This window comes from Notolepis coatsorum (assembly GCF_963971535.1).
Source record: "Notolepis coatsorum genome assembly, chromosome: 9".
NCBI classification, from domain to species: Eukaryota; Metazoa; Chordata; class Actinopteri; order Aulopiformes; family Paralepididae; genus Notolepis; species Notolepis coatsorum.
This window is the reverse complement of record NC_140173.1, coordinates 1,149,506-1,169,511: the sequence shown is the minus strand read 5'-3', so window position 1 is coordinate 1,169,511 and position 20,006 is coordinate 1,149,506. Positions and strand designations below refer to the sequence as shown.

At 42.5% G+C, this 20,006-nt stretch overlaps 1 protein-coding gene across 1 annotated transcript in view; it reads right to left on the bottom strand.

Moving 5' to 3' along the window:
- Positions 1-20,006, bottom strand: part of psme4a (proteasome activator subunit 4a) — a 184,325-nt gene that overhangs the window by 115,457 nt on the left and 48,862 nt on the right. The window contains 7 exon segments of the mRNA XM_084322234.1: positions 715-901; positions 5,820-6,085; positions 7,647-7,739; positions 8,308-8,430; positions 11,068-11,142; positions 11,253-11,316; positions 17,267-17,416. Of these exon segments, the coding sequence (XP_084178360.1) occupies positions 715-901; positions 5,820-6,085; positions 7,647-7,739; positions 8,308-8,430; positions 11,068-11,142; positions 11,253-11,316; positions 17,267-17,416 (958 nt within the window).

The following is a 20,006-nucleotide window of genomic DNA, read 5'->3' as shown; positions in this document are numbered from 1 at the left end:
TTTTATGAGTTTTTAAAAAAAATTATAAAAAAAAAAAAAAAAAAATTTTTTAATAAAGTTTCATAGAAATCTTAGTCAAACATTTAGTATTATGGATATTAAACATGCTGGCAGAGTACATGCATCCATGTTGTTGTGAACATTTTAATTAAATAAAGAAATTCCCTATCCATAGTCGCCGTGGGAAAGAATAAAATAAAAAAATAAAATAAAATAAATTCCCTACCTACCCATGGCCAAACTGACAACCAACCTGAAACCAACTATTAATTTTGTTAGGCCCAGTCTAACTTTCAGTTATTGCATGAATAGAACAAAGGCATACACTGTAACACATTATATAATAATAATAATCATTTTCTTTGGAGACCTACCGGTATTTCAGAATGCCTATCCACACTGGGGGGAAAAGGATCATCCATATTGCAGTAGAATGCCGCAAAGTCTGTGTGAAAAGAGCTGATGTGAAGCGCTCTCACATAGACCGAATTGGTCTTACACAAAGTGTCATGCCTGTGAGCCACCAGTAGGGGCAGAGTGGCTAACAGTCAGTCGGTGAGTGAGTGAGTGAGAGAGCGAGCGAGAAAGCGTAAGGAGGGAGGGAGTGAATGAGGAAGCGAGCAAGGGAGGGAGCGAGTGAGGGAGTGACATTGCCGGTCTATGAGGTGCTTTGTCTCAAGGGGTGAGGCAGCAACGACCTGCGGTTAGACCCACCATGCACTTGCTGAAGTCGTTGGGGTCGACGCCGGGCAAAGCCCTCATGAGGAGGGGCAGCATGTGAGTGGGGCCCTCGGGGAAGCGCTTCCCTCCGGACACAAGGCTCCGTGCCACACCAATCATGCAGCTGAGCGTGGCTGTCAGCTGGTGGGGCTCGGTCAGAGTTTCCATGGCAGGGTACGTCCTGTGGAGGAACACACACACACATTGAGAAGTTGAAAGGGAAACTGAAATCTACCAACACACTTTTCTCTCTCTTTCCAACACACACACACACTCTCATCTCTCTTACTATCACACAAACTGCTGTTGAGAAGCTGCTTATGTTAAAGGGATACTGACCTCTCTCTCTCTCCGTCTCTTACTATCACACACGCATACACATGGCCTTCATTCCCAGACATATCCATCTACACACACTACGCCCCTCTTTCTCTCTACACATGGCTTTCAACTTGTACACACATCTGCACACACACAGCTGTCTCTAGTCATAAGTATACGTCATTATCCAGATCTCTGTGTTTCCCCTGAAAACTTTCAACATCGTTGCCATGCGCGCTGCCGGAATCCATATTTGTGCGTGCTGCCGGATAAATAACTTAAAAACTACCTTAGAATTGTTCGCGATAGGTTATTCATGTTCATGGAGTCATGTGCGTGTTTTTGTATTTTTGTATGTTTGATGATAGGTTATTCATGTTCATGGAGTCATGTGCGTGTTTTTGTATTTTTGTACGTTTGATTTTATAAAACAGGGGAAGTTCTTGATAAGCCTCTAGGCTTCTAACTTCTCCTTCACAATGGTTATAACTTATTATGTATTGTTTTTACTTTTGTTTAACTGTGTTAATAAATAAAAAATAAATAAAAAAATACAAGCATCAGCTTATTTGTAACATAATGGAGATAAACACTGGTTGGGGCTAAATGCACTTAAGTTGTCCTTTGTCCGCCTGGACTACTGCACCGGGGTCCTGTCCGGGGTTCCAAGCAAAACCCTGGTACTGTATGTTCAAAACTCAGCTGCCAGGGTTCTCACCCGCACCAAACCCTGGCAGCACATCACCCCCACCCTCATCCACCTCCCCATCTAATCCCGCATCACCTACAAAACCCTCCTGCTCACCTACAAATCCCTCCACGCTCTGGCACCTCACTGACCTCCTCCACCCCTACACTCAGTGACGGCCCCTGCAATCCACAGACACTGGTCAGCTCTCCATTCCCCGAACCAGACTGCGGACCTCCTTTGGGGACAGAGCTTTCAGTGTGGCAGCTCCCACCCTCTGGAACTCCCTCCCCGCAGAACTCCGCAACTCTGGACTCATTCAAAAAACTCCTCAAAACCCACCTCTTCAACCTGGCCTTTATATCCCTCTGGGGTCTGGGCTATTTTGGAATTCGAATTTTCACCCCCCCCCCCCCCTTTCTGGGGCCTTTCAAATAATTTTTTTAACATAATATGAAAGTACAGGTTCATACCTTCAAAATAAGCCATCACTTGTACAAATCAAAGCAGATACTTTTCAATCAATGTCCTATGAAACATGCTGATAACACTCTAACCAAATCTGAGATTCAGGGCTTGAAAGAATCAAAGACATTTATCAGCCATTTGATGAAAGACTACATTCACAGAAGGCAACACATTCACCTTTGTTAGTTAGTCCCTTTGTTAGTAAATTTCAAGTCAAAGTCAAGTACAGGCTATTTAGGCCATGTCCAGACTAAACCGATTTTGGTCGTATCAGGCAAAGTATTTGATCGTATGTACCTTTCATCCACACGGAACTGCGTTCTGGCAGCCTGAAGATGCTACTTTCTGAGACCGGCTCTCAGAGTGCGCAATTCTGAAGACGCCCCCCTTGCATCACCATCTTTACAAGCGATACAAGTCTTCTCCTGAACCGATGACGATGACGTGATAGCCAACCTCTTACCTTGACGATTAAAAAGCCTCCATCATTTAGTAAATAGTATTCCCATGGCTCGTGTTGAGCTGTAGCCAGCGAACTAGCGTTGATGCTATGCTATCAACATTAGCCAAATAGCTAACCAACTAAATACAATAGACAGTGGTATCCTGAGGTAACGTTAAATACAGACAATGTTTGCTACAATTACAGTGGTATCCTGAGGTAACGTTAAATACAGACAATGTTTGCTAGTAGAAAAGACTGGACACACACAGGGACAAGTTAAACATCAATCAATTAATTTAATACAACACAGGTAGTTTGAGCTGCCTCCGACCGCACCACGGGGCTATTATATTATATACGGCTTTGAGCTCTCTCTCTCTCCTGCCGATTAAAATTAGCAGCTCTTCCTCCTCCTCATCACCTGCTGCCTGTGAAGCTGCATTTGCGCCGTGTGTGTGTCTCTCCTATCCGTTGGAAACTAGCGTCGGCTCAAAAGCACAGAACCGGACACACAAGTTATCGAAAACAACGACAACACTTCCGGTCGGGGGTTTTCAAAATAAAACAGTGACGTCTAAAACAGGAAAGACATTTATTTTGTAAATTTGTGGCACGCACTTATTATCAAAATCGTTTTAGTCTGGACAAGGCCTTAGGCTCTCACTTTCCCTCCCCCACCCCTCTCTCTCTCTGACTGAAACAGCTATTATCGAGGACATGCTGGGCCGAGATACATGATACTCAAAGTTTATCAATATCAATATCACTATATATACAAAAAAAGTATGCAAATATTTTATAAAAAGCCATAACATGTATCACATTTACTTCCATTTATATTGGTTCTTCAGAAAGATCACTGTAAAACTACAATTGAAATAAATAAATTATATATCACATGGGCAGTGTTGGGAAAGTTCACTTTCTACATGAACTAGTTCAGTTCTCAGTTCAGAAATATGTGCGTCCAAACGAAACCACTGAAAATGCGAGGACAGGAAGACTGAAAATGCTGTAACTCTGCCACAAATGTACAAAATAAACGTCCTTCCTGTTTTAGACTTCGCTCTTTTATTTTGAAACCCCCTGACCGGAAGTGTTATTGTTGTTATCGCTAGTTTCCAAAGGAGAGAAACACTGTGTCTTGCATGCGCTGCCCGCACAGACACGCAGACACACTCTCCCTACCCCCTCTGAATGAAACGGAATGCATTTAGGCATCACTCCGGAATCACGTTTCAACCAAGTCACTAACGTTGCTGTCATGAGCCTGCGCTATGGTAGCCTACAGTGATAAAAATAAATAAAACGTCCAACTCGCGCGATGACTTGGCAAAAAGTCGAGTCCCGTGAATATTATTGCGAGAGATAATTCATATATGAAAGCCAAGGTGTTGTTTTATTAGAATATGTCCAGTGCTACATGCTGGAGGAGAGGGGGCAGCGACAGTCTCTGCGGCGTAGTGATGTGTCCAAAACCTATTCAAAGCGCACACACCCACTCCGTCTCTGGGTGTGTGTGTGCGTGCGTGCGTGTATGCATGTGCATGTATACGTGACGTAAGCTGGGTGAGTGTACAGCCATACAATCTAGCAAGAATTAAACCCATTTACAAGTCATATTAAGTTTTGCAAATAAGGAAACATATAGAACATTTCAAAGCACCAGATGAAAAACATGCTCGGCAAACGTGATCATAGTTTTGAGTTAAAACAACCCCCCCCCCCCCCCCTGATGATTTTGTGATGATACATACAAGTCATATACCTTTGATACGGGAGTATTCAGGGTTTCAGGGGATCAGCCAGAACGGTTTGGGCTTATTGCACAGTGTTTTATCTCGCAATCTATGAAAAAATACTATTATCTTGGAAATGCGCGATGTTTAGCGTGTAATAAACTACAAACTACAGCGTGTGGAAACAAACAATTTTTCCCATGCTGGACTACTAAGTAATGTTTGTCAAAATGAGCCACACCGTGTCTCTACAGCTATAATACAGAACACACACACAGCTTCGCAAACATAGTGCAACAACCACGGAAACTACTAGAAGGCTGGCATTCTAAGGGTAACTTTAACCAAACAGTGTGGCACTGAAAGTGTTAAGCTAAGTTACAATCATAAAACACTAAATTGTTAGAAATCTTAATTTCAACTTCGGGTGGAATCTCCTTTGGGGTGGAATTCCGCTTTAAACATTGTAACATGCGGAGGAGGTATGGTCACTTTTCAGTTTTAGAGTCGTAGTGAAGAGTCTCTTTCTGAACACAGTGCGCTTACTTGAGTCATGTGTAATTAGAATATTTTTCTCTCTCTCTCTGAACGCAGTGCACGCTTACTTGCGTTGTGCGTAATTATAGTCTTTCTTTCTCCCTCTCTCTCTCAACGCAGTACACGCTTACTTGCATCGCGCATAATTAGAGTATCTCTCTGTCTCAGAGCAGCGGCGCTCTTGAATGCATATAAGGGAAACACTGCATCATGTCTATAATTCATATTATGTACGTCAATGCTCCACTTGTTTAGTCTACTCTCCTGTACTTTGTTAGCTCACCATTCTTTACATATCTAGGCTATAGGACCAATCACTGTGTATACGTTATCACTATGTTTATGTTAGTCTTCAGCAACTGACTGGAAAAAAAAGTAACTCTTGGAGATTCAGTTTTTTATTTCAATTAAAGTTTTTACAGATGTACCGGTAGTTTTAGTATTGATACGGGTTAGATCAAAATAATTTGTTTTAATTTTCTCCAGGTTTTACCTGTAACATATCTCGCTTCAATTGCAAATACGGTAGTTACAGCCTCTTTATTAGTTGATTGACTTAGCTACTACGTACTACAAGGTAGAAGTTACTGGACTTCTGCTCAGGTTCTATATATTTCACAGTATTTTGAAGCATTTAGGAAAAGCATCACAGATGTACATATCCAATTATCCACCATCTGAAGACATGTATATTTTGAGAGAAAATATGTTGGTTGTTTAGCGTTATGTTTGCTCAGTCTAATTACATTGAATGTCTGTTCTGGGAGAAGCATTGATAGGGTAAGCTGCTAGTATAAATATTAAGCCAATCACTGAGTCTCTAAATCCATCACCAGCTTAGATATTTAAGACGGCACTAGGGTTGATGGCACAAACTCTCATAAACCCGGTGACAACTCACTTCTCCAGCACAGGGGGGATGACCAGCTCAGGTCTCATCAGGGCCAGGTTCTGCAGGGCCTGGGACGCGTCCAGGCTGCCAGTCTTGCTGAACATGGCCAGGAGCACCGGCTGCATCATGCTCTCCACAAAGTCTGTGATGTCCTGCTCCGTCAGCTTGTGGCTGTCAGGTATGGGCGTCAGCCACGTGGGCTTCCTGTAGCGCTCGCGGTGCAGCCGCCGCACCATGCTGGCCGGGAGGCGCTGGAGCAGCTTCATCAGCTTCATCTGGGCCACAGAGAGACACACACACACATAGAGGAGATGACAATGCGGCTGGACGGGGCAACTCTATGTAGTTTGTGTTAAACCAAGGCGGCGACAGGTAGAGTGGTCCGTACTCCGGTTGCCGGTCCGATTCCGGCTCTTTGCGGCGGCGTGTCAGAGTGTCCTCGAGCAGGACACTTAACCCCTAACTTCTCCCCGTACACAGGTTGGCACCTTGCAGTCGGGTCTGAATGTGTGAGTGAATGTGAGGCATAAGTTGTAAAGCACTTTGGATAAAAGTGATATATAAATGCAGTCAGTTTACCATTTGCAGCATTCCCCCTTTTGTTTGTCCCTCTTCCCCTTTGGGAAGTTTTGTCTAGTTCACCCTGGTTTTCCCTTTTCTTTTGAGGAGGGATGTCTGGTAGTCCAGTCTTCTGGATGTATTTTGGTAGATTAGTTTGTTCCAACTGCGTGGTGGACCCAGGCTTCTCCAGGCTCTTGTTATTTTTGGACCAGACCACCCTGCTCTTATTGTCCCTTTCAGTTTTAAAAAGTATTTTTGGTGGTTGTTTTAACAAATTCCTTTTAATTTCTGTTAATATGTTTCCGCCTCACAGTCGAGCCGTGTGTTTCAGGCCATGACTGGGTGAGAGATCAGCGGGTGAAATGTATGGAGCGTCTGGAGATGCCACAGAAACACAACAGACGGAGAAACACAAGCCGGTAGTCTTTGAGCACAGCACAGTCTATCTGCCTTACTGAATTGAATGGCAAGGGATTGTTCAGACTGCCCCGCTGTGTATGGGAAATCATTGACCACTTAGTGTCAAATTAGTTAGATCAATAAAGTTTCATCAGGCAAAGACCTTTCTAGTAAACACTTAATGAAACCATTGTAATCTGACCCCTGTGGGCTAAAGATATACTTTAGCAGACTGTGTTTACATGCTATAAATCTGAACTGCTGAGAAGAAGAACATCTTCAGATCAACACAACCCCCCACCTCCCTGCCAAAAATAAAAGGTTTGTGTATAAAGACAGCATGGCCCAGTGCCTGGAGGTGCAGCTCCCGTCCCGAGTGGAGGGGTCCTGACAGGAGAAAGGCAATGTAATGCTGATCTGGTTGACCTTTTACAGCTTGCTGATGGTGCAGCTCTGCTCACGTGTCCTCATATAATTCTGAACTCAGCGGTTGGTTGTGGTTTCAGGAATCTTCCTGGACAAATGAAGACACACATGTCCGCAGCCAAGGGGACCAGAGGGGTTGTGTATATAACTACCTGTAACAACATCCTAACTACACCCGTACCCGTCTTATCTCACAAAGTCAAAGATATGGGGAAACTTTGAGGCATTACGAAAGTAAAGAACATCCCAACGTGGGATAAGATTAGGCTCTTTCTGCAATGTCCCCTCAGATCCTCACGGTAGGTTTCCCCGCTTACGAAATACCAAAGGTGTGTTGTTCAAAACAAAATTACATCCCCAATTTCATCTGGTAAGTATAGCGGATGTTTCTCTGTCTCGTTTTATCCTCCTTCCCACTGTTCCGATGGGAAAAGCAAGCGGGTGACTCACCAGCCAGCGGCCGTGGTTGGATGGGTGAAAGAAGGATGTAATACTGCTGAACAGTCCACTGAGCTGGGCCTGGGCCTGCTTGCTGGGTCCTCCCTGGAAATGAGACAACAGATGTGACTTTGTGAACTTTAATAATAATAAACTTTATTTGTATAGCACCTTACATATAAAAAATGTTGCAGCTCAATGTGCTTCACAACAGAAAAAAGACAGGCATAAAATTAGCACATACAGTGCTTAGATAAAATGTCAGTTTTTCACATTAGGATCCAACATCCCAATAGGCCACCTTGTTTATGGTTTAACTTTAGTCACACTTAACTGTAGTAGGCGTCCATGTTTGCAGTGTCATGCCCCCCCCCCCACACCACACACCTGTAAACACTGTTGCTTATAAATGCTGATGCTTGTAAACAGACCAGTAGTTTAACATTACAATGGGCTACAGAAGTTGCACAAAGCTTATTTTCGATATAGGCAACATATCAAACTCTACAAGGATCCGTTATATACACAACATTTACACAGCTTTCTCCGCCCTCTTTCCTTGATCCTCCAATCACAATTGTTACTTTACTCGAATATTTGAGATAGGTCAATTCTGGATTAGGGTTTCAACTGTAGAACAAAAGGTAGTTATCAGAGAGGAGCGTAAACTGACCAGGAGGGATGAGACCCAAAGCACCACGTGGCTGATCTCATAGGCGTTGGTTACATAGCGTGCAACCAACAACTGACTGGTCCCCACCGGCAGGTTCAGACTACGCAGGATTCTGGTGAAGATCTGCAGGATAATACATCAGTTAGCAGGGGAGGATATTAACTTCAGTGTCCGACTGTCACGGTGAACGTTGGATCTCAAAGATGTACTCGTTACTTTCACAATTTCGACAGTGAAACTACCTTTTATAGTGGAAAAGAACCTCTGGATGATAGCTGGCTGCCTGCTTAAGTGTCTGTTACTGAATCCAAAGCCAGAATTCACCAGCATTGCTGGCTGGTGCTAATTTCCCATCCTGTCAATTAGACCCTAATCTATATTCTAATTCTAAATCCTATACCCTAATCTTCCTTCCCAGCCCTTCCCAGAGACAGTCGCATTTCTCTCCTCTCCCCAGGCTCCTCAAGGCCGTTCCTACCGCCGCCTCTACTGCTCCATGGAGCCCGACGCTGCTATGCTCTGCTTCGTGCCGGTTGCCGGACTATACTCAAATCAACTCTAAATGGATCTAATCAGTGGATTGCATATTTTGTTCAATAAGCAAAATAAGGCTAACCATCTCTGCCTATTGGGACATCATAATTCTTTCATTTATTTGCATTCATCTAAAAAAAAAAATTGGACCTTATGGTGTTCTTGTTCTGTTCTTGACTTATTGTTATGTTTTCTTCTTGACTTGTTTAAAGAAGACCTGTACGGCCCATGGGGACATTAACGTGTGTTGTCGGGCCTTATAAATAAATAAATTTGATTTGATTTGATAATCGGGCTACCAACTTGAAGACGTGGTCATTTTTGGATTATCGAAGCTTTTGGACTGCAATAAGAAGATTTTGGATCTGTTTACCACGCACAGGACCTACCAAAATGAACTGATTAAGACACTTGGACACTTGGACTAATAATGCATTCAGTCATTTGGACGGAGTTGTTAAAACTCACTCCACTCAAATCAATAGTTATATTTCACTCTATTCAAATCAAATTTAAAGTGACGTGGCTGGGATAAATGTGCCAGTCACTCAGCCAAAACAAATTCCTGGACCAAGGTCGAACCAGAGAGCTGCTGGAGTCGAAGGCCCTCTGGGAGATAAGAGTGGCAAGCGGCTTCCCCCCACTCCCAATCCCTACCCAATCCCTCCTCCCGCGTGTACGCCTGGCACCTATGACGGCAGCCAACTAGTACGCATGCTGGAGTGGGGGGCCTAAGACTGTTTCATCACCAAAGTCCTATCCCCCAGTCCATGCCCCCTCCCTCTGGACAATCTTTTCCGCCCTCCCTCCCGCCACCTGGCGCGACGACACTTTGTTTCAGACACTTTGTTGTTGTTGCAGCCGACTATCGCATATGGCGTCTCAGGCATTCTGTAGATGACATGTGTCAACAAATGTACATGTCTGTGTGAATTTATGTTGTGCCGTTGTTACTGTAAAAATGTAATGATTGTGATATGTTGTTATTAATGAGACGATGAGCTGTATGTGTGTGTCACTGGAATTTCCCCAAGGGGATTAATAAAGGAATATCTTATCTTATCTTATCTTATATATCCATATATATATTTTTGTGTTCCGTTATGACAGTATATTTTATGGGCACGGTTTCCAGTTTTGGGATTATGCCTACTTATTTTAAGTATTTTGATGTACAGGTATTTATTTTGATGTACAGGTATTTATGAAAGAATTGACCACAACAACCCAGAGGCATTTCACTGAGGTCAAAAGGTAAAGGACGTACCAGTACTATACCAGTTCATGACCAATAAGCAATGGATACTGGTGTTGTCATGAAGCATGAATCTGCACTATGCAAGACCAGCAGGGACATCAACAAGGAAACCCGAGTGGTTGTTTCTCAGACCAGCAGCGATTCCTACAGCTGTGACAATCACACCATTGGCCAGGGCCGCAGGCAAACACGTGGCGCAATCACTCCCTCAATCCAAGATGGCAGCAAGTGTGTTTTGTCCTGTGTCTCTGTTCAGTGTCTGTGTGTATTAGGGCTGTCCCCGACTAAGGATTTGGATGGTCGACTAGGATTGGCCAAAATTTGCCGTTAGTCGACTATTGGTAGACAAAAAAATAATATATATATATATATAATATTTTTTTATATATTTTTTTTTTATAAATGTTGTATCATTCCATTTGCGCTGTGGGGGGTGCTTAATGTCTGAAGGAGTCGACTGAAGGCTTCTTGTCCTCTGCAAAAGCATGCAATTGGTCCACTGATGGATACATCTTGATATTTGTCTAGTCTAGTGTGTTCATTAGATGGGTGAAATCCTATTTCAGTGCCTCTGTGCCTGTTTTCGTAGGCAGTTAGCCTCTGGTATGCGTGCCATTAGCGTTAGCCACGCTTCTAGGCCTCTTTTCTTTTGGAAAGAATGATTAAAAATAAATAAATAAAAAATTATATTAGACTAAGAGGTTGGCCAGTCGACTACGGCTCCTTTCGACCGATTAGTCGACTAATCGATTAATAGGGGTCAGCCCTAGTGTGTATGTTGAAAGTTTGTGTTGCTGCCGTTTCTTGGCCAGATCTCCCTTGTAAAAGAGATCCTGGATCTCAATTGGGACAAACCTGGTTAAATAAAGGCTAAGTAAAATAAAACAAACCGGGTGGACCAGACTGTGGCTCAAAGTGAGTTACTCAGGGCTACGCATGGGGGGGGGGGGCGACGACGACACACTAACCTTGGGAATATAAGGGTCCCAGTCAATGTAGCCAATGTTGTCGTTGGCCAAGCGGGCAAAAAGGTTGACCAGATGCTGCAAAGACAAGATTGCAGGAGAGGGAAATATTCATATTAATAAACTCATACACTCATATGTAATGGACGTCGCTCAGCAGCACTTTTCAACAGATGAAATCCACATACCACTTCCCAGCCTGGGAGGTTCTGCACGGATATCCACAAGTTAATCAGCTCATCAAACCACAACCTGAAAAAGCACAGAGAAACCGTTACAACACAACAATACAAATTCCACTAGATTCCTCCTTGTTCCATTTCAAATCACTGTACTTTGCCTTGTGGACTGCACTGTATGTACAGTACTCTATGTTATAACGTTTGATATCTCAACCTGGTATGAAAATCTTGGGGCCAAGAATAAGAACAAATTGGCAAGGATTGTTAACATGGCCAGTAAAGATACAAGGAAATCACAAAAACAATTGAGTTATATGAAAGAATGAATGACGTTTTTTTCGAGCCATTTAGCATGTACAAAAAAACTAAAAGACAGTAGACATAGACACAAATCAAATTACAAGTTGGCCGAAAAAGTTAGGGCTGAAGCTACAAGCTTGTAAATGCCCTAACCCAGTGCATCATCTTAAAATGTATTGTTGATCTTAGTTATCAACCAAAAAAAACAAGATAATAATAATTAACAACAATCAGCAATCTAACATTTTATTTGATATATGAACTTCGGAATAGGCTCAAGGCTCTGCAAATATTGTCTGATCCTTTGCCTCCCCTTCATGGCGAGTTTGACAAGCTTCCATCTGGAAGGCACTATAGAGTTCCCCAAGCCCAAAAAAACATATTTACATGACATTGCTCTGATGAATTCTTAGATTTTAATTTTAACCATGGTACTGGTTAGGTACCTGAAACTCCATCTGTGTTTGTGTTGTTTTTCTGTTGTCTATTTATTAGGGGTGGAACGGTTCACAAAATCGACGGTTCGGTTCGTATCACGGTTTTGGGGTCACTGTTTTCGGTTCGCTTCGATATACGTTGTTTTTTTATATAAAAAGAAAATTTAACACTCAAATCTAAACATGCTTCTCTTTTTTAGAATTTTTTTATTTTACCAGTGGGCAATGGCCACTAGATAAATTTTTTGGTACACATCAGGTAACAGAGTGAGCAGAAGTTGGAGAGGAAAGAGGGGGGAAAGAGAGAAAGAGGGAAGGGGTGGAGGTGACAAAAAGAGAGAGAAGAAAACATAAAAGATAAAATAAAAGACAAAATAAAAGACAAACAAAAATAAGGCTCAATAATAAAAACAAGGACAAAATTAAATTCAATTTAAATTAAATTAAATAAAAAAATTAAAAAGGGGGGGGGGCATCACATAGGGTCAGACATAAGACAGAACATAAAACAATAATACAATATATCAGACAGGCTAGCGGCTGTTCCTGGGGAGGATCCTTTACATTAGATCGTTATTACTTTTAGCAGAAGTCAGATCGTGTGTGTTTGACATATTCTGTCCATTTCGACCAGATCCGGTAGAACTTCTCCTGCTGAATTTGTATTGAAAATGACATCTTTTCCATTATGTAGATGTCATGAGTTACGTCTATCCAATCATCTACTAAACATGCTTCTCATTTATATATAAAAAAATAAATAAAAACCGAACTGACTGAAGGCTACATTTGTCAAAGTATTAACTTACTGCAAACAAACAATATGCTCAGCCAGCACTAGACTTTCCTTTCTTTAATATAAACACAAAAAAAACAATGTCAACAATGTTTAAATTCCCTGATTGTCAGTTCTTAACACTTTGAATGGCCATCACGAGATATCTCGGGTTATCAGCCCGCCCCCTGAATGGCCATCACGAGAATTCTTGTGATTTTTTTTTTATTAGCGACCTGAATTCATATTTCATCAACCGAGTCTACCGTTGGTAAACCAGCTCCACCAGGCGCTCAGATGTGAAAAAAAGCGCCCCCTATCGTCTTCCAGATGGTAATGCACCCTTTTGGATTGGACTCAATGAAAATGGATGAGAAAAAAAAACTCCGGAATCCACATTTTACTTCTCACGCATGTAACCGGAGCCGATCAGATTCATTGTGGACCCTCAGCACAGCGTGTAATATGTGTTTTACAGTATACGCGTTGGATCAATAAAAGGATCGATTTTTGGAATGGCAATCAGGAATTGGAATAATCCATTTGGATACCATCTGATCTCAGGTAATGAATCTATTTTACCAGTCTTAGGATAATCAGACCTGTTTTCACGGAGATATAAGCTTTTCCCCTATATATGTGATATGGCTGTTTGACTGTGCGATCGATCAGGAACTAAGAGAATCGATTTTCAGCTTGCGGCACCAGCATGCATACGTACACATATGTGACCCAGTCTGGTGATGATGCCTACAAGTCGCCAGGGTGAAATGACAGATAGACACAATAAAAAAAAGTTTTTATTTTTATTAAAAAAAAAATTTGAACTACAGTTCGAGAGTTGAAGAACATATTTAGTACAACAGCGAACAGATATAATAACTCTAATTGTAAGAATTCTGTGTTTAAAAAAGGCAGTTTTGAACGCCCCCCCCCCCCCAAACTAGCTGAAGTGTGAACATCTTTGAGAGGCGTTTTCTCCCCTTGAGTGTTTTAGACAACAGACTGAGTTACAAGATTTAAATTAATATATGATATTCAAAACATTCTCATATTTCAAAGTATGACACATCATTTGAAAGCTTACATTCTGTACTTTCACAATCTGGAAAAATCTGGAAAATGAAAATGGAGACATGTAGGCACAAACCCTGGACTCGGTCACATATACTATCGATAATCTAGCGTTTATTTGAAAACGATTCATAAATAGGCCGAAAAATGACAACGTTCTAGAATATTACAGTACAGGGCGTTTATCACGGATTCTTTTTTTCCCCCTTGAAAACGAGGGCTTTTCAAAATGCTATAAAACGGAAATGAACCGATAAAAAAACAATCCGCTTCAACAATGTTGACTGGAAAATGAGTCATTGATAAGCGACTGGCAGATTAGACACATAGCCATAATTTAAAACATAGATTAGGCGATATTAATGCTAACATTGAAGTGGATGGTGGGCATTCAAGCACTAAATGTGCGCCCCCTGCTGGGCACTGAAAGTGTTAATGGAAAGATTAGTTTTCCGCTTGAAATTAAAGTGCAGTATTTGAAATACAATTGAAATTAAAGTGCAGTATTTGAAATACAATGAAACTGGAATATGGCTGGATTTCTTATCAAAGGGAAAAGTGTCACTGTTATTTAAAATAAATAAATAAACAAATTAGAAGGCCATCAATATAAATTGCAGCATACATCAAACTAACACACACACACACTGTACTTTTTCAAAACAACACTGCTCTGTTCATTCTATTTAAAAAATACGTACATTATCTGTCTACATTTATTTAGAGTAACATTATTTAAATATTGAGTGCAACTGTGGTTGATTACGTAATTAGTGAGTTGGAACTATCTATGGGTTGGCGGGTCTGCACGGACATTTAGTGTCACGGACCTTCAGCTCAGCCAACGTTATCAGCTCCGGTAACGTTAGGAGTTGAAGACATGCAGTGGAAAAGCGGCAATAGTCCCGGTTGGAGTTAGTAAAACACAGTTGTATGTTAGCCTTCTTGGATGTTGAATAAACGCCTATCATTGTCTTTAAACACCCCGCCTCTCAGACTCCCATTTTCTCCTCTGCTAGCTAGTAGCTACGATAACATTTCATTGACTGTATTAGCTGGCGGGCTACCATAGTTCAACATGCGTTGTGTAATGTTGTACAAACCGCTAACGTTATGGCAAGATGTGTGTAGGCCTCAGACCACGTGAGCGGATCGGCGCGGCCGAGAAATCCGCTCTTCGCTCTTTAAAGCTTGGTCCGCTCCGCTAATCACTCATGTTGACCCCGCCCCCAAGTCGCTCTCCGCTCGCTCCCCGCTCACCTTGAATCGAGCGCTCCCCGCTCCCCGCGCCAGATCGCTCGGCAGTTTTTTTTCTTCTTTTTTTGGAGCATGGTGTAAATGAGCTCAAACTACAACAGTCTACACCCCCTGGGCCCCTTAACAATTGTTTGTATTGAGCCGCATTGTAATTGTAGCCATTCTGCAATGTTAAATAACGTTGTTTATCCATTCACTATCTCTATTAAGCGATGATAGGCTAGCCGAGCCACAATGCTATGGTCGCTGCCATTAACGTTAGCATGTAAGCTAACGTCAACAACAATGGCGTCGATATACTTTTTCTAACTGGAGTGAGTGTGGGCGTCTCTACAGTGACAAAGCCTGAACGAACAGCCTATCACAGGTTCACCCTTCTCATTGGTTGAAAATGGCCTTCATGTTTGTACATCGCCATCTGTTGCTTTGGCATTGTACTGCATGTATATATTACATCAGTGTTAAACCACTGTGAGCGGCCCGGAGTGGATTGGAGCGGAGGAGAACTCTCGCTCCGGACGTCGCGCCGACTCATTTTAAAACCCACTCCTCGCTCACGTCAAAACCGGCCGCTCCGCTCCCCGCGCCGCTCACGCTCCGATCCGCTCACATGCACTGGTAGGCCTATAATGTTAATGGCTATGTTTTTAAAGTCGTAATGAAGATTTTATATTGCGCTTGCCATTTACACAAACTGACTAGCACCTGCAGTGCTGCTGCTGCAGCAGCCAGCGCTCACCTCACCCGGCTCCGTGCCAAATGACGTTTTTTCTTTTTTTATTTGCACATCATCTGAACCGTACGATACACAGACGCCCCGAACCGAGGAGGTTGTACCGAACGGTACAACGGTTCGAATGTGTATCGTTCCACCCCTACTATTTATGTATTGGGCTGTTTTGGGCCAATGTATGTTGTGCCTGTGTGGTGTTTGTACTGTGTGGTCTTGTACATTGCAACCATGGTTAAGCCAAAGATATATTTCCACGACATGGACAAATATAAATAGCTATCCATCTATGGTATTCAGAAACATAGTGGACTTGAGAAGATAAACAAATATGCGGGGGTGTCATGTAGAGTTGTTCCGATACCGATACTAGTATCGGAAATGCCGCCGATACTGCCTAAAATGCTAGTATCGGTATCGGCGAGTACACGTAAATTCTAGCCTCCGATCCCATGATGTAATTTATCTCCTGCCGAGTCCTGCGGAGAGTGAGGATTATAAAATGAACATGTTTTAAAGTGTGATGCTGTGTCATTTTAACAGCAGATACACTTTCTTAAATTCCATTGTCCCCGACAGTGCGGTGTGACGGGGAGCTCGGACGGGAATCGGGATGTGTTTGGCTGGTGTTATGATAGCATTAGCTGGAAAGATAGCTAGTTGGAACAACATCCGCTTTTAACGTTACATCAAATCAGATGATCGCCTGTCCTTTCTCCAGGACCTAACACTGTCCGTGACCGTCTATCAACAATAATGCACCCACGGTGAATTGTATTTAAGTTAAGTAGCTACGGACTAGCGTTAGCTGACTATTACTAACGTTATCTTAATGTCGATGCGGGAAGGCGAGCTAGGTCAGTTAGCTTAGCTTGATAACGTTACCGTGTCTAAAGTTGGTGCTATTCACATAATCCAGCAATAATGGCTGCAGACCTGCAAGCAAAGTACAGCAAGTGCCAAAGGATAAGAGTCTGAGGCGGAGTTTCAAAAGAGAATGTTGAATATTTATTTTGCATCAAAAACCACAACATGAACGTTCTATCTGCCACTAGTTTACAGACTGAATAGGGTATATCTGCAGAGCCACTGAGTAGCGAGTGCAACACCGTTTAATGTCCGTGTGGATCATTGGAGTAGGGTATATCTGCAGTGCTGCAGCCCATACTCATTGATTAATGATACTAATACAAATCTATACAATCACCTGTTGTTGAATAAATACCATACGTTCTAGTTATTACTAAAAAACAGTATAACAGTATCTGAAAAAAAAATAAATAAAAAAAGTATAATTTATATAATTTTTTTTTAATTTTTTTTTATGCACTGGTATCGGATAAATATCGGTATCGGCCGATACCCAAAGCTTAGGTATCGGAATCGGATCGGAAAGGGAAAAATGGTATCGGAACATCTCTAGTGTCATGGGGGGTTATATGCTTACTTGAACCCTTTGTGGTGCAGCTCCGGGGGTAAGGTAGTGGGGAGAAAGAGCTCCAAGTAGCTGATGGCTCTCTGCATGGTGACGTCGAAGGGGCAGAGCATCGGGCGCCACTCCTCCAGCATCTCCTGAGTGGCAGACTCTGGGAAGTACCTAGAAGCAGAAAGGAGAGTCCATTACACATCTCCTGAGTGGCAGACTCTGGGAAGTACCTAGAAGCAGAAAGAAGGGTCCATTAGTCCGTTTTAGAGCCGAGACGATTCCTTGAGTAACTCAAGTTACTCGATTACAAAATGATCAAAGCAAATAGTTTTGCCTCGTGGCCAGATTTAACCCACAGCGCACTGTGTTTCATACGGACGATAATTACTGTTGCACAACGCACTTCCGCTGTCGAACGTGAACAAGAAGAGATTTCGGGCACGAAGGGACAGGCCCTAGGAAATGGTCAAAAGTTTGTGATAATTTCGAGCTGAAAGAAAAAGGAAAACTCTGTATTGTGTCTATTGTCAAATTGAACTAGCTGACCACAATAGCACTTCGTCAAGGCTTCAGTATCTCAGCAGAAAGCACCCAGTCCACAGAGCGGACCATTTAAATGGTAAATGGTGCATTTATATAGCGCTTTTATCGAAAGGGCTTTACAATTTTTGTTCCTCACATTCACCCATTCACGCACACATTCACACACCGATGGCGGAGGCACCATGCAAGGTGCAGACCTGCACATCGGGAGCAATTAGGGGTGAAGTATCTTGCTCAAGGACACATCAACGCGCTGCCAGGGAGGAGCGGGAATCAAACCAGGGACCTTCCGACTACAAGATGACTCTACCAAGCTCTACCTCCTGAGCCACTGTCCTGAGCCCTGAGCCCCATTTAATGTAAATCTATAATGTAATCTATAATGTTATGATTGCTAGTTGAAATGATGGCTAGTAATGAATGTACGTTAGCGTTAATTATGGCTACATGTAATGGCTGGTTAAGAACGTAAATCAATATGGTGGCTAGTTATTATGTTAATATCTAAGTTATATCTATATAACAACTATTGCTCCTTAGAGCAAAAGTTATTTCTTATCCGATTACTCGATTAATCAGTTGAATAACGGGTTGAATACTCGATCACTAGAATAATCGATAGCTGCAGCCCTAGTCCGTTTTACAATTATTATTTAAGTCAAGATAGACCGCACTCTCAATATTTGACACTGGGTGCTGCAATCCCAAAGATTTAAGTAGAAGAAAGCAGGAAGCCGGACCAGCACTCCGAGAACCTGAGAGTGCTGGTCCGGCTTCCTGCTTTCTTCTACTACAATTATTATTTAACCAATGACGACACATTACAAATGACGACAGTCACCTAAGGATGCTCACATATTTTAGTAAGCATACGCTAAGTTGAGCCATACTGGGTCCTTAACTCAATCAGCGCCGGAGCGATATGCGTGATGTGTGGTTAAAAGGACAGCATTCTAAAGTATAGGAATACGTGGCGGTGTTTGCAGGGCTATAACTATATTCTATATTATAGCTATGGATACAATACTATTAGGGATGCCCCGATCACGTTTTTTGCCACCGATACCGATCACCGATCGTCGTGAGCCATATCGGCCGATACCGATCCGATACCGATCGTTTGATTAAAAAAATAAAAAATTATTTTATATCATTTTTTTTATTATAAAATATATATATTATATAATTAGACTTGTACTTGTATTATCTGCGAGACATCGCCACCACGCAACAAGTAAAAATGCTCGCTATCTGCAAACAGCTCCACTGTCTGTGTGTACTCTAGTAGCCTCCAGCTCCAGCAAGGATTCTCCTGCGCTGCAGCTGGACCCTATTGGTATAACGTTACTGTGCTTTGGTCATATCACATTCAGCAAGCCCTCAGCTCGAATACGCATTGAATCAATGTTATAAGCAGGGGTGCAGTCGTAATATGGGCGAAGGCCAAACGGTATCCTATTATTATGCAAAGTCTAGGCACTTATCACCTAGACTTTGCATAATAATAGGATGCGCGCACTTCGAAGCCCAAACGTCGTTTGACCGCGTGTGCCCAGCACTGCACCCCTGGTTATAAGACATTGATATCAGGAGCTATCTGTAGCTACTGCTAGCCGGCTAGATGACGTTAAGACAACTATTTAGTTCAATGGGACATTTCGTTTTGAACAGTGAACTAACGTCAGCTAACGCGAGCTAACGGAGGTATCAACATGCACTACTAGACTTGCTGGAGCATTTGTTGATATCAGGAGCCATCAGTAGCTAGCCGGCTAAATACCGTTAGACAATGCCTACTAAAAGTGAATAGTTGACTGGGTAATTTTGTTTAAACAGTAACGATAGCTAGGTAGCTAACGTTAGCTCATGGTCGAATGCACTATAGACTCGAGCAGAGGAGCCTCCTCTCAGTCCTCTGTGTTTACAAACTGTACACGGGTGCTGGCGGGGCTAGGGAGGAGGAGCAGCGGCAGTTTGCAGGTCCTGTGTGTCTGAGACAGACAGCGAGTGAGATCTCCGCTTGATCGGTTTCCGCGATCGGCGAATATGACTCATTATCGGAATTCACCGATCGCATATTTATACTGATTATCGGCCGATAACGATCGGTGGCCGATCGATCGGGGCATCCCTAAATACTATGGCCCATTTGACATTGAGTATCTATCGTTCAATATGTGAAAAAGAAATAATTGTATTCATCCATACATTCCCGTTT